The following is a 15811-nucleotide window of genomic DNA, read 5'->3' as shown; positions in this document are numbered from 1 at the left end:
AGATGCAGCAAAAATAATACTTCATTTCATTAATATCAAAAATTGAAATATGCTTACAGACGGAATGGAAATAAACTAGCTCGGGCAATGGTAGCTTGTCTCTTAGAAGAAATATGGCGGCTACATGCATCTGAACTGTGTTACAATGAGTCTCAAGGGCCTATTTATTATTGAACAACAAGTGAAAATCCTAACACCAGGAGATGGAATGCCAAGAGTTTTTGGGCCCCGTTGGGGTTAGTTGGGCATCCAACTTCCCGGAGTCGTAATTTGGTCATATTATCTCTGTTTGGCGCGTATGATACCTTGTTGGAAAGATCTCTTTCACTATTGCAAGATTTACAGTAGGCCCATAGTCGTGTTGTGGACCTAAAAAAACACCGTTTATGGGGTGAAAACTATTCCAAAATTTCAGGACCCGAAAAATTGCTAAAAATAATAAATACTACAATAAAATTCCTAACTAACTTACAAAAGAATAAATTATTGCACTCATTAATAACAACAAATAGTATAGATCATATATATATATAATCAATTAGTTGGAATCCATTAATAAGTTTTAATAATTATATCAATTTTTTTTTTCCCGTAGAAAAAGTCGTAATTTTATTCATAAGACAAAATTACATTTTGTAGATGTTAAAGAGCATATGCAAATGATTTGTTCCTGTTTTCACAGAAACCAAAAAATAAAAATGCTATTCTTTTCTCCCTTTCTTTTTCTCCACCTTTCGCCATCCTCTAGTGTTGGGGCTAGTAGTTATAATGGATAGTTGATTTTCAGTTATAGTTATGGGAGAGTCCTTGTCTGACTTAGATCCTTCTGATCCATGAGTTCTCTTGTTGCCATATATTTCCTTTCCTGTTGGCTGGGAAGCTTGTTGCTGCAAAGGGTTACTGGGGGCTTCCTCTTTCTTTAGTGTGTTGTTCTGGACTTTTTGTTCATCCATTTCTGCTTTATATTCTGTAGTCTCTGCTGTGTCTTCTTCTTCATCCAATGGCTCTGTATGTTGCCATCCTTTAGGCTTCCTCTGTTGCTTCTTGTTCCATTTGGGGGTGTTTCTTTCCTGTGGACAAGCACTGAGGAGGTGACCTATTTGTAGGCATCCATGACATCGAAACATTGTGTTTTCGTAGTCCAAGGGTTGTATCCACTGTGTATTATTGAAATTCAGTGTTATACTTTCTGGTAGTCCCTCGCTGAGATCTACTTCAACACAAATTCTGGCGAAAGTAAATATTCCCTTTGTGAGTCTGTCTCCATCAGTCTTTAGAAATTTTCCCAAGGTGTTCCCTATGGCAATTAATACTTTGTGGTGCCAGAAGTGTAATGGAAGGTTGTGCAGCCTAACCTAGACTGGAATCTTTCATACCACCATTGTGTTGGCATCGAAATCTAGAAACCAAAGGGTCATGAAGAGCCCTGTGCTACCCCAGAACCATGGTCCCTTGTTGAGGATATATTCCTTTTCTTGTTCTGTATTAAATCTTACTATAAAAAAAACCTTGGGGCATAAGTATATTTCGCAGTTTGGTGTCCATGTTGTGTGAATCCAGTGGTGCAGAACATTAGATTTGGGCCAAAATCCATTAAATCTACAGATAACTGAGTGGGAATAAAGATCTGAGTACAAAGCATTTACCTCAGGCATTGCTATGGTGAGAGTAGGATTCCCTATTTTTGTTCTACAATGTATGGCCTGGGAAGTTCAGACGTTGTTGCTGGTTTGGTCTGCACTTTCCCTTTACCTTTGACTGCATCTTTGAAGGATCCTGTGTTCTTTGAGCTGGTCCTAGAACATCCACCCCGCAGACGGAGATTGATGATGATGGTCGAGTCTGTAGTTATGTTGTAATCCTGAAGGGTGTAGTTATCCTGTAAGCTGTGTCCCATGTGGATCAGATTTTTCCCATGTACTGGTATACCAAGGAGGTTCTGTATTTTATATCTTAGATCCTGGATCCTACAACCCTTCCAAAGCCTCAAGCAATAATGCCTGCCTTCCAGTGTTTTGATAAAGAACTGTGTGAGATCCATCTCTGTAGGGTATGAATCCGTCAGAGAATGACCTCGATCTGTTGCCCAGGTCATCTTGTTCCAAACCACTAGATCACCACCATTCTGCTTGCCTTTCAGGCCTTCTTCTGCGTTTTGGGCCTGTGATTCAGGGCAGAGAGGTATCTTGGCGATTGCATGCCCCCAGATCTGAACTTTATGTGGGCTGCTCGGTCTTCTGAGTGCCTGATCTATTAGATCATTTACGGATCTTGATTTTATCAGATCTGGTTGTCCCATTGCTTTCTCCCCAGGCTTCGTCCGGATCCAGCCGATCTGATCACCGCTGGTCTGCTTGCCTTCCTCTGCAATTTGGGGCTGTGATCCGGGGCAGAAGGGTGACTTGGCCCGTACCATCCTCCCGATCTGGTTATGGTGTGGGCCATTCATTTTGCTGGATGCCAGATCTGTTAGATCGATGGGAAATCTGAAATTAATACTCCCTTCCACAGTGGGAAGGATCAACCCGGATCCGTGTAATAGCCATGCAGGGGCAGCGTTATCAAGCTCAGGTTCATGGCAAGGGAGCACGAAGGGCGAACTGTTCCAGGCCTCTGAGCCGATAGCATATAGGCGAACAGATCTAGCATTGTACCCGCCAATAGTCCCTTGATCGTGGGCCTGATCAGTCGCTTTGAAGACAACTGCATAGAACCTCTTCGTTCCGGTTTCTACATGCCTCTTGCCGAAGCAAATGATTGTTTTCTCAGCGGATTCCTGTTTTGTATCCCAGTCAACCTCTCGAGGGAGCGGTTGTAAATCGCAGGCTTGGTAGATCTGGGCTTAAACCTTGTCGAGTAGCACAGATAGCCGACTTTGAGGTCCCCGCAGCCTCTCTCCGCCCCTCGATGCTCTGGTTCCCGCCCCTTCTTCCCCTTTCGATTTATTGCGCTCAAGAAAACAGGTGCAACTACAGAATGCTGGAGGACTCAGGCAATGGGTCTCTCTGCTATGAGCGAGGGCGCAGCGCCGCCCTTGGAGCTGCTACTGCCCAATGGATCCCATCCCATGTGGCCGGGGAGTAGTGTGAGTTTGGTCGCGCAGGATTTCATGGCTCCGAGGGTTTCAGACTCAAAGTTGGGCTCAATAATTATATCAAATATATTATATAATATTTTTATTAATATAGTATAAAGAAGTGTTTGATGCTCCATGAAATTATGAATCATTTTTGTGTTTCTTATTTTATATAATTTGATTATATATAACATAATAACAAGATTTTAAAGCCAATCTCATTTATGTATAATATATTAAATAAAATTTGTACATTATTTTTTATTAACGTGTAAATAAAATATATATAAGTAATGTGGAATTGTGGAAATTTCAAATTATACGATGATATCATCATGACATTATTCATTGTTTGGTGCGTGGTGTGACAATTAAATTTATTTATTGTTTGGTGTGAAAATTAATTTTAAAGGAGTAGGTATTTAAAGTTAATTTGATGATTTTATTTAATATCACAAATCTTTTTTGAGTCATGGTTCATAAATATTATAATTTTGAACCTAAAAGAAATGTGTTATTAGTAACATTATTTTTTAATTTTAAGATTTTGGTAGTAACAATATAAATTGTTAAATCAAACAAATTGTAATTTTTACTAAAAAAATTGCCAATAAAAATATTACTTTTTTCATTTATTTAAAGGTCGACTTTTAATTTTGTTAGCAACATTACATTTTCAAGGCTAAAATTACAAGTTGTTTTAAATTTAACTACCACATCCCCTATCCCTGAAATAATGGGTGGTATCATTATTATCACTTTATTATATGGGGTCACCTTGGGTGCCTTTTAACACAGAAACATGAATAATTAGAGTAAGAGTTATCATTTTGAAATCAAGTTCTCATTTAGTGATGATGTTATAGATGTACAATTGAACTAGACCCTATAGGATCTTATTATTTCTTTGAATGATTGTTTCTTTGTTGTTCAGAATTATTTTTTTTAACTTGTTAATGGAACATGATTATCCAAATCAACTTGCATTAACATACTCAATGTCTAATGAATCACTTCTACATCCTACATACTCAAATTACTTTCGCTTGTTTCTAGTGAGTTACCACTATGTCACAATGGACAAATGGGATCAACTTGGTTGTAGGTCCTTGATGAGATATAAGTCATAATCTTAACAAACTTCACCACGAATCAAAGAGAGTGGTGTATTGAATCACTTAAGGCTACTAGAACACGATTTATATTTTAGTTGCATAATGTTTTTTATTATATGTGAATGTTAAATAATGTTAAGGATAGTGATCCTTAAATCAAAAGGTCAATTTACAACAAAACTATCATCATATTATACTTAGCAACACCACATAGAAGTATCTTTACATTTAGACTAAGATATAAGTAGGTCATACCACATGGAATTTAATCTTATAATTTTGTGTTATATGGACCTCCAATTTAAACACCATGATATATACTTATCATTGCTTATAAAAAAACTAAACTCAAAATTGTCAAAAAAATATATATATATATATATCTTAAATGATTTGGTAAATAATTATTCCCTAATTAAATGGGTTCAAGTCTCTAAAAATATTATAAATATCTTGTTGTGACATTTATAAAATAATTATACCTAATATAATAATAGTGACAACTAATATTCTCGAGAAACTAAAAGCAAAAAAATCCAAAATTATATACATATAATAAGAATAACCGCCCTACTATGCATCTAAAACCAAAAATCTTCCGCATTAAGGAAACAACTACCGTCATTAGTTTGGTGATGATTAAGATAGCTTGCATATAGGATTTCAATGTGATATGACAATGAGATAAAATTGAAGTCACATCTCTTTCTAGAAGTGCTCCTTAACCTATGGCACCATGTTGCTTGAGGCATCAACTTTTGCAATCTTATACTCCTAAAATCTATTAGGGGTAGGTAGCACGCAGAACACTACAGGTGGATTAATGGTCTATATTAAAAAAAATAATGGGGTCAGTGATTGTGACGTCACGTGGAAAACTTGAATGGGTTGGTGAGGGAGCTGGTCACACAGGATATAATATGGAGGTCGTTGGAGGAGCTGTAACAGAGAGTTAGTGGAAGAAGTTGGTGAGGACCGAATAGGTTTGAACCCATTCCCTATCTTCTGCACCAACCACCACCAACTCCTGATAACACAGTCCACCATTCCACTCCACCATGTCTCTCTCCGCATCTGCTGCAATGCCATTATATATATGAAGGCCAATTCATGACTGATCTCTACTTTTGTGGGAATTGGCACCTTCGTTTTGTTGGAGGGCCGATTTATCGTTGCTCACAAAATATGGCCATGGCAGGTTTATTGGGCTCTTCGTTGCTTCCCACAACAACACCTTTGAAACTCTCTGTGCTCAGCAATGGCAGGACGAGCAACGGTTCACAGGCAACGATGATCCGTGCGGTTCATGCCGCGGAGCCGCTGAAAACCGGGAAGTCTGCGGTTCAAACCCCGCCCCTGAAATCGCTCACTGGTAATTCCTGGAGCGTGGATAGCTGGAAGAACAAAAAGGCTCTGCAGCTCCCCGACTATCCCAACAAGGAAGAGCTGGAGTCCGTGCTCCAGACAATGGAGACGTTCCCGCCCATTGTGTTTGCTGGTGAGGCCAGACACTTGGAAGAGAGAATTGCAGAAGCTGCGTTGGGCAAAGCTTTTCTTCTTCAGGGGGGTGATTGCGCCGAGAGCTTCAAGGAATTCAATGCTGTTAATATCCGGGATACCTTCAGAATTCTGCTGCAGATGGGCGTTGTCATGATGTTTGGTGGGCAGATGCCTGTCATTAAGGTCAGTTAAAGCATTTGCTTTGATTTTTGTAAAGGAACAGCAAATCAATTATAAATGTACAAAGTTTTTTTTTGGTTTTAGCTTCATATGTTTCTATGATTGGATGGAAATAATGATCATGATCCTTGTGAATTAAATTTTTGGGTCAGTTTTATTTATTTTCCAAATAATTCGGATATTTATGAGTTTGAATTTATTTTGATGGTAGATTTTGTGAAGATGTCTGAATAATTTTAAGAATATTTTTTTTTCCCGACAGAAAAATCATCATAGATTTATATAAAAATAATATAAAGATCAACAAGACTGAGAATATCTTTAAAATTAATGTCTTATATTTTGAAAACTAACGGCAATTGACTTTGCTGTTTTTATTAGATATTTTTAGAATCTGATTTAAAATGCTCATGTTATTATATTATTGGGCCTCTCTCCATCCTAGTTTGTTTAACACTATGCCAAAATAAAATAATCATAAAAATTAAATTAAATTAATAATTAATAATTATAATCATCAATAAAATATATTTTGATTTCTAAATATTATATAAAATTAAAAAATAAACATAAAAAATAAAAAACATAAAATTTATAATTATAATTATTAATAATTAATTCAATTTAGATTTAAATATATCATGTAGAGAGATTAAGTTTCTTAAGATATAAACTTTTTTTTAAATGAAAAAGGATTTATCACTTTTAAATTAGTAGATCTAGAATTAAGAAATTTACAAAATGTAAATATTTAGTTTTTTTAAATTTAAATATATAACATTTTATAAATAAAATAAAAAATATCTAATTACTTATTAAATCTACTCAATTTAAATATACATCATTTTTATACTCCAAATGTAAAAGACCTTCCACTTTTTAAAATAAAACATTCTTTACCTAATTTTTTATTTATTAAAAATAAATAACTATCTATCTTAACAATAATTTCAAAACTCCAATTCAGTTTTCTAATAAGTAGTAAATTCAAACCATGTTTAATATTTTTAAAATTGTTCAAAGTTGAAATTAAGACTGCAATTGTGATTTCACTCTCAGAGTTTTTTTGAGTTTTCTAATAATAAAATAGTATTTTATTACCATTAAAAATATATGGTTGCATAGATTACTTTCTTATTTTGAATTTACATTAAATAATAATAATAAATAATTTAAAAATTTACATTAAATAATAATAATAAATAATTTAAAAATTTACATTAAATAATAATAATAAATAATTTAAAAGATGTATAATATAAATTTAAAATTATTTTAATTATTATTGTGGGTGGTAATTATTTTTATCTGAATTCTAAATTTAAAAAATATTTTAGAATCCACTAATATTTTAAAATCTAGTGAATAGAAGTAAAATTAAATAATTAACTTGGCTTCAGATTTGAAAATATTTAAATTCAACTCTCCTAAAATCATTTTTATTTTAAAAATATTACTCATTTTTTATTTTATTTTATTTAAAAGGTGATCTACCCAATTTTTATTTTATTCACCGGGCCAACACCAAAGAGTGATCCACTCAATTTCTATTTTATTTAGAGAGTGATCTGCTCAACTTTTATATTACTTAGCATAGAGGAACATATATGGCTTATTTTGTACATTGCTCTGTTTGCAAATTAGATTCAAAGCTTTTTTGAGAGAGAAAAACATCATAGCTTATATGAAGAAAATATAATGATCTGAATATATAGATATGTTGAAAACAGATTTTCCAAATATACTGAAATGTTGGAAACAGATTTTCCAAATATACTGAAGAGTATCAGATATTCTAAATAATTAATTACCAGATACTAAAAATATAATATCATATCAGTCCAAAAACTTTCAGAATTGTCTTAGACCGATCAGCACATATTAACAGGCCAAACTGAAAAGATTTACAAGATTGAAACGCTTTAAAAAACAAAACATATCAACAATCCCTGATAAGAGACCCATAATTGAGAATCAGATTCAAAGCGTTATACTCTTCTATATTCATATTTCCACTGCTCCAGTTATTCTAACTTCGTTATTTCCACTGGTAAAATATATACAAACTCATGCTTACTATGGAATTCAAATAATGTTGGCTTCCCCACCTGCACAGATATTTTCTCCACTGTTATTTTCATATAGAAGAGATATTCATTCTATATATCTCACAACTGCGTTTATTGATTCACAGGACTATATATAGTCTGATTTTCAATTTCATTTATGAATTTCAGGTGGGCAGAATGGCAGGGCAGTTTGCTAAGCCCCGATCTGACGCTTTTGAGGAGAAGGATGGAGTGAAGCTGCCAAGCTACCGCGGTGATAATATCAACGGTGATGCCTTCGACGAACAGTCCCGAAAACCCGACCCCCAGCGGATGATCAGAGCCTACTGCCAAGCCGCAGCGACTCTCAATCTCCTCAGAGCCTTCGCCACTGGAGGCTACGCCGCTATGCAGAGAGTTACGCAGTGGAATCTCAATTTCACCGAGCACAGCGAACAAGGCGACAGGTATTAGACTCAGGGCTGTTCGTTTCCCATCCCCTGAAACTCGAACCTGCGACCACTCGTTTGCTGAGGTGGAATTCGTTGCTTGTACAGGTATCGTGAGCTGGCCCACCGCGTGGACGAGGCCCTTGGTTTCATGGGGGCTGCGGGGCTAACGGTCGATCACCCCATTATGACCTCCACGGAGTTCTGGACATCACACGAATGCCTCCTGCTCCCGTACGAGCAGGTGCTGACGAGGCAGGACTCCACGTCAGGGCTCTACTATGACTGCTCCGCACACATGCTGTGGGTTGGGGAGCGGACACGTCAGCTGGATGGTGCCCACGTGGAATTCCTCCGCGGCGTCGCAAATCCAATCGGTATCAAGGTAAGTTTTCCGTTTGTAACCGACGATGACGTGTTCGAATCTGACGCGGAATGACGACGATGATGACGTGTCGATGAATGTGTCATGTGCAGGTGAGTGACAAGATGGAGCCGAGGGAGCTGGTAAGGCTGTGCGAGGTGCTGAACCCCCAAAATAAGGCGGGCAGGCTGACCGTGGTCGTTCGCATGGGCGCGGAAAACATGCGGGTGAAGTTACCGCATCTGATCAGGGCGGTGCGGAATGCGGGATTGATTGTTACGTGGGTTAGCGATCCAATGCACGGCAACACCATCAAGGCTCCTTGCGGTCTCAAGACTCGACCTTTTGACGCAATTCGGGTAAGCTGCACCTAACATTTCACTCATGTTTACTTGTTCCTCGCTGAAAATTTATTATGCATTATGCCGCAGTCTCTTTAGACTGCTCTCTTTCTTTTTTTTTTTTGAAAGTTATGGAATTTTTTTTGAAAGTTATGGAAATTCCAGTTATATTTTGAGATTTTGTAACTTCAAATTATAGTTATTAAATTTTAAAATTTTAAATATTTTATATGTTTTTGACAGCGCTAAATCTATTTCCACTATAAAAATATGATTCAAATACTATTTTTACAAAAATTTTTAAATTATTTTTACCCAACTTTTAACTACGCGATCCATTCCTCCGCTTGATAAACAACTCCATTTATTATAATCTATTTTTCACCCTCATTGAACGCCACAACTAAAAAATCCTCTACTTTACTTGCGTGACCAATGATATTGGTGACGTGTCTTGATCAAGATTTCTCATCACCAATGATGTTGGTGACGTGTTTTCACCTAGATTTCTCATCACCTTGATGTTGGTGACGTGTCTTGAAGGTCACGCATTGGTTTGGTGTGAGTTCACATCATTGTTGGTTGTTGGGCATTAACTTTATTGGGTTTGTTCTTGAGCGTGACCAATGATGTTGGTGACGTGTCTTGATCAAGATTTCTCATCACCAATGATGTTGGTGACGTGTTTTCACCTAGATTTCTCATCACCCTGATGTTGGTGACGTGTTTTGAAGGTCACGTATTGGTTTGGTGTGAGTTCACGTATTGTTCGTGTTGTTGGGCATTAACTTTATTGGGTTTGTTCCCTAGGTTAACAATATTGTTATTGGTGTGCAAGTGTATGCTAACATCTTTTCTTAGAGATTGGGATGTCTTCTATCTTAACATTGTAGTTGTTGGATGTTGGGTGTGTGATAGTGATAAAACTACTTTTGAATGTGTTATTAGCATTAGCATTATTTTGTTAAGTGCAGAGTTTATAAGTGTGTTAACATTGTTTTGGGTGTAACTTGTGTATGTTAAATTATTAGAATTGTTTTTTCGGTTAAGATTATTGTCGTTAGGTATGCAAGTGTTTGTGTGTTAAAATTATTTTTCAGTGTATTTTTTTTTGTATTAAGATTGTTTAGGTTGGGTATTAGATGTTTTTTTTGTGTGTTAACATTATTTTTAGGCATCTCTTATGGGTTAACATTATGGTTGTTGGGTGTTTGTGTTTGTGTATGTGAACATTGTAATTGGGTTGGTTGTGTAACTTATGTATGTTAAATTATTAGAGTTGTTTTTGGGTTAAGATTATTGTCGTTAGGCATGTAAGTGTTTGTGTGTTAGCATCATCTTTAGGTATCTCTTATGTGTTAACATTGTGGTTGTTGGGTGTCTGTGTTTGTGTATGTAAACATTGCAATTGGGCTTGTTCCCATGTTGACATTTGTGGGTGTGTAGGTTTCATTTTTAGGTGGGTTTTATGCATTAAAGTTGTGGTTGTTAGGTATATAAGAGTGTATATATATGTGTTCACGTGTTGATGACACCCTTTTAACATTTTCACGTCATTATTTTTGGGTGTTGGGTGTGTAATAATGTGTTAACATTTTCATCAGGCATGTTATTGATGTTAACACTGTCATTGTGGTGTGTTTGGTATGTGTTTGTTGCATTGCCCTTGGATGTGCCCTATGTGTTAACATTGTTATTATCGGATGTTGGGTTTGTCCTTTGTGTGAACATTGTCGTTGTCAGATGTTGGGTTTATCTATTGTGTGAACATTGTCGTTGAGTGTTTAGGATTCCATTTCTTTAATTATGTGTTAACATTGTCATTAGTTGTGTCATCTTCTAACACAATAAAAGAAAAGGAATACCACACACCTAATGACAATGTTCACACAAAGGAAAAATTGTGTGTGTGTGCTAACATCATTGTTGGGTGTGTGTGTGTGTGTGTGAACATAATTGTTGGTGGTTTATGTGTGTGTGTGTGTGAACATCATTGTTGGTGGTTTATGTGTGTGTGTGTGTTAACATTGTTGTTGAATGTTTTTGTAAGTGCATGCACATTAACATCATCATTGTGTGTCTCTATTAACATTGTCATTAGGTGTGTGTGTGTCTTCAACATTCTCACTAGGTGTGTCCTCTTCCAAACTACATTAATGGTGTGTATCTTAACATTGTCATTGGGTGTGTCCTCCTATAAAATTGTGTATGTGTCAAGATTGTTGTTGGGTGTGTCATCTTTCAAATTGTGTGTGTGTGTGTGTGTGTGTGTGTTTTGACATTATCATTGGGTCTATCCTCTTATGAGTTGTGTATGTGCATGTATGTTAGCATTGAGTGTGTACGTGTTAACATTGTGTGTGTATGTGTTAACATTATGGTATGTTAACACCATCATTGGGTGTGTTGTCTTCTAAATTATTTGTGTGTGTTAACATTGCCATTGCATGTGTACTCTTCTAAATTGTGTATGTACGCATGTGTCAACATTGGCATTGGACATATTCTCTACTAATTGTATCTTCACATTAACATCATTATTAAACATATCCACTTATAAATTTTGTATATTATCATTAAATATTCTTTTTATGAAATTAAAAATATATATTGAAATTCTTATTAAATATTTTCTCTATTAATATATGCATGCTAACATCATTAATAAATATTTCTACTTCAAAATGGTGTATAATAGCATAGTTATAACCATATTCTCTTCTAAAACCATCTTTAAATATTACCAAAATTATATTTTGGTATATCTTCTTTTGAAAACCTATATTGTGTATGAAATATAACACCATCCATGTGATCCATTTGAAAAGTGATGCAAATATTAAGTTGGATGAACATATTTTATATATTTATTTTATTTATTGATAAGAATTACATGGTTGGTTATGCAGGCAGAAGTGCGAGCATTTTTTGATGTTCATGAGCAAGAAGGAAGCCATCCTGGAGGAGTGCATCTAGAGATGACTGGGCAAAATGTGACAGAGTGTGTAGGAGGGTCAGGGGGTGTCACCCTTGATGACTTAAGCTCTCGTTACCACACACATTGTGACCCTCGACTGAATGCTTCTCAATCTTTGGAGTTGGCCTTCATCATTGCAGAGAGGTTGAGGAAGAGAAGGCTCACATCTAACGCAATTCCAAACTTTACCAACCAATATAAACTCTCTCCCTCCCTCCATTAAAATAAACAATCAAACAAATACCTATCTAGTTTACATTTACAATCTAAGAGATTGGCAAGCAAATACATACTGCATGAAATTTGTATCTTTTTATACACCCATAGAGTCCTTATTAGTGGTCATTTGAAAATCAACTCTCAAAAATGGGATGTAAGGTAAGCAATATCCATGTAAAGGTTTCTAATGCATGTTGAGAATAATCCTGTATGGATAATCATTGTGAAATAAAGATGATCTAAAAGATATTTTTATAATAATTTTTATTGAGTTGAAAGTTAACTTTGTATTATATATATAAGATTAATGTTATTAATGTTTTAGATTGATGGTTTGAGGGGTTGGGAGTATGATTTGTTCTTCCATTTATTTGGGTTCAATTTCAAGGGATATATTTGGCCTATTGTGGTAAGGCTCAAAGAGTAGACAAATCTTGGGATATAGCTCTCTCATGGAGGGTTTGGAACATCTCGACTCTTGCCAGTTTATAAGTGTTTGGTATATCTGACTTGTGAGCTATTGAATATACTCTTGATGCTATTGTAGCAGAAAAACAAAATTTAATCATAATCCTTTCCTAAATTATTCTAACAAATTACCAATTCACTAGGATTAAAAAATTAATAATGCTTATAATTACAATTTATATCACATAATTACAAATTATTACTTCAACTCCTAACTTTTACGAACAATAAAGCTAAAGTTGTATTTGATGATGCTATGACATAGTCAATGGAATAAGGTTCAACATTTAATTCAATATGATTCACATTTTTTATGTACAAAAGATGACACAATGGGAAATGTTAATTAAATGGGAAATGCTTCTTTGATGTAATGAAATCCTCATTTTACAATGCATGTTTAATATGTTTATACATCGGAGAGACTAAACTGTAATCGAGAATACTATTTCATATTGGAATACATTTGTTGCACTTTATATAACAACATAAATATCTCAAAACTGCATGGTACGATAGTTTACAAAATCCTTAAATACAAATAACACAAAACTATAGTGTACAATATCCCTATTTGAAAAATAATTTAACAAATGGGAAAAAAATAAATTAATGTCCTCCCCCACATTGTAACCTGATCCGATCTGAAATATGCAAAGGTGTGACCAACCATCTAGACATATCACAAGCAAAGGGATATGTCGAAAGGACTACAATGGCCTTAACATTGCAATTTCATCCATGGTGTTCACCTTCAAGAACATATCATTTCCATTAAGTTTGTCCGATGGAGTGAGATGCCATATTTTCACATACAAACGTTTTCTCAAACACAATATACTCAAAGCTACTGCATGGATTCCAACTAAACAGAGAAAGAGACCACATTTTTTATTTAATGCACACACATCATTCAACTTATTTTCAACTTATGTTCTTGGCTTGAAAGTGTATCTAATAACATTAATAGAAGCACAACAGAAAAACAAAGAGAGGCGGAGTTGTTGAGACATCTTTTAACCAATCTTGTGGCATGAAAGTACATTATTGTGACTAATAGATATAGAAAAAGTATAAGAGAAACATAGTAGCAAATGTGAAGCCGTGGCATGAAATAATGTTTGTTGCCTTGTACAGTGAATATGGAAAAAAGAAACTTTGTTCCCTTTATATAGGAAGTAATTTCAAAGCGCAACATGAAACTAAAGGTTAACCCTAAATATTAAATTCAGTTTGAATTCATAACAAAGATGATGTGCGTTTATTGATTCCCAACTAAAGCGCCTGAACCCACAAGAATTCTCAAGTCCCATCTCCTTTTTACCACAAAAGTAGTCACGACTTTTAGCATTTGAGCTAGTACCCATGCCAAGAGACCAAACATGAAAGTTGGATTTGCACCTAACCTCCTCAAAACAGGGTTAATCCTCTCCTTCGCCATTGAAGTGTTGGTGCTCAACAATGCCATTCCTATGCAGATACTTTCTGCTCAGCCTCCCCACTATTCCATAATTCACTAGCTCTGCTTTCTTCAACATAAAAATACAATAGAAACAAAATGATTTTGGTTTTGATTAGCTCACTGATTATGCATGCAACATCTATGCACATTGGCTCTTACATCTGCTACATGTCCCATTCGAATAAAAAATAACAAAATAATAAAAAATGAAGATATATATAATAAATAAAATTAAATATAAACAAACTGATGAGATGGACACGTGAAGCTGGCATGCACCCACGTGCCCTTCTAGAATTCCATGCTAAACCAGGGTACCCGTTCTTAGATTCTATCTTCATGGCCTGAGGCTAGAGCTTCTCTCTAAGTCATTCATTTTTGTTGCGCTCAACCCAAAGAATGTAGCAACTAGAGATTCTCTCCGAGTCATCCATTTCTGTTGCATTCAGCCCAAAGAATGTAGCAACAGTAGTAACAGGATAAAGAATTAATTTTGTAAATTAAAGATTGCAATCAGAGCATGGTGTTGATAGAGTTAGCTAGAGAGAAGAACATGGATTCATGTGTTCCAATGAGTGGGTCTCTTAATACATGCAATAATCATTAAATCCAGGATCATTTCCCTATACGGAGGGGATACCTGGAGTGAAATCATTTTACTCGAAAAATATAGAGTGAATATAGCAAGAAGAGCTGCTCAATTAAGCTCTTCTTTTATCAAGCATTCAAGTAGTCCTGATGATGGCCCGGTTGGGATTTGAAATGTTGACAGAAAATGGTTCTTACTATGGATTCTCTGGTAACTGAGTCAAAAGAAATAAACCACAGAGGTCTTAAATCCAGAATCATTTCCCTATACGCAGGGGACACCTGGAGTGAAATCATTTTACTCGAAAAATCTAGAGTGAAGATAGCAAGAAGAGTTGCTCAATTAAGCTCTTCTTCTATCAAGAATTCAAGTAGTCCTGATGATGGATCCCGGTTGGGATTTGAAACGTTGATAGAAAATGATTCTTACTATGGATTCTTTGGTAACTGAGTCAAAAGAAATAAACCACAGAGGTCTTAAATCTAGAATCATTTCCCTATACGGAGGGGATACTTGGAGTGAAATCATTTTACTCGAAAAATCTGGAGTGAAGATAGAAATAAGAGTTGCTCAATTAAGCTCTTCTTCTATCAAGCATTCAAGTAGTCCTGATGATGGACCCCGGTTGGGATTTGAAACATTGATAGAAAATGGTTCTTACTTTGGATTCTCCGGTAATTGAGTCAAAAGAAATAAACCACATAGGTCTTAAATCCAGAATCATTTCCCTATACGAAGGGGATACCTGGAGTGAAATCATTTTACTCGAAAAATCTAGAGTGAAGATAGCAAGAAGAGCTGCTCAATTAAGCTCTTCTTCTATCAAGCATTCAAGTAGTCCTGATGATGGATCCCGGTTGGGATTTGAAACATTGACAGAAAATGGTTCTTACTGTGGATTCTCCGGTAATTGAGTCAAAAGAAATAAACCACAGAGGTCTTAAATCCAGTGATGTAATTTTCAAGAGAAGTCTAAGCAGTGCCATCACCAGTTCTAGTAGTGTCAAGAGTAGTTTTAATGCG

The 15811-nt window shown here is 35.5% G+C and overlaps 1 protein-coding gene across 1 annotated transcript; it reads left to right on the top strand.

Moving 5' to 3' along the window:
* Positions 1-5142: 5142 nt before the first annotated feature.
* Positions 5143-12530, top strand: LOC149266981 (phospho-2-dehydro-3-deoxyheptonate aldolase 2, chloroplastic-like). Its single transcript, XM_089431306.1, has 5 exons — positions 5143-5874; positions 8109-8386; positions 8477-8753; positions 8846-9091; positions 11983-12530. The coding sequence occupies exons 1-5, from the start codon at positions 5302-5304 to the stop codon at positions 12271-12273; spliced, it is 1665 nt and encodes a 554-aa protein (XP_089287432.1). The 5' UTR covers positions 5143-5301; the 3' UTR covers positions 12274-12530.
* The last annotated feature ends 3281 nt before the right edge of the window (positions 12531-15811 follow it).

The sequence above is a fragment of the Pinus tabuliformis genome, chromosome 6 (genome assembly GCF_031772625.1).
Source record: "Pinus tabuliformis cultivar Carrire ecotype Pingquan chromosome 6, CPIR1, whole genome shotgun sequence".
NCBI classification, from domain to species: Eukaryota; Viridiplantae; Streptophyta; class Pinopsida; order Pinales; family Pinaceae; genus Pinus; species Pinus tabuliformis.
The sequence above is the reverse complement of the archived record's forward strand: the minus strand, read 5'-3'. Positions and strand labels throughout refer to the sequence as shown.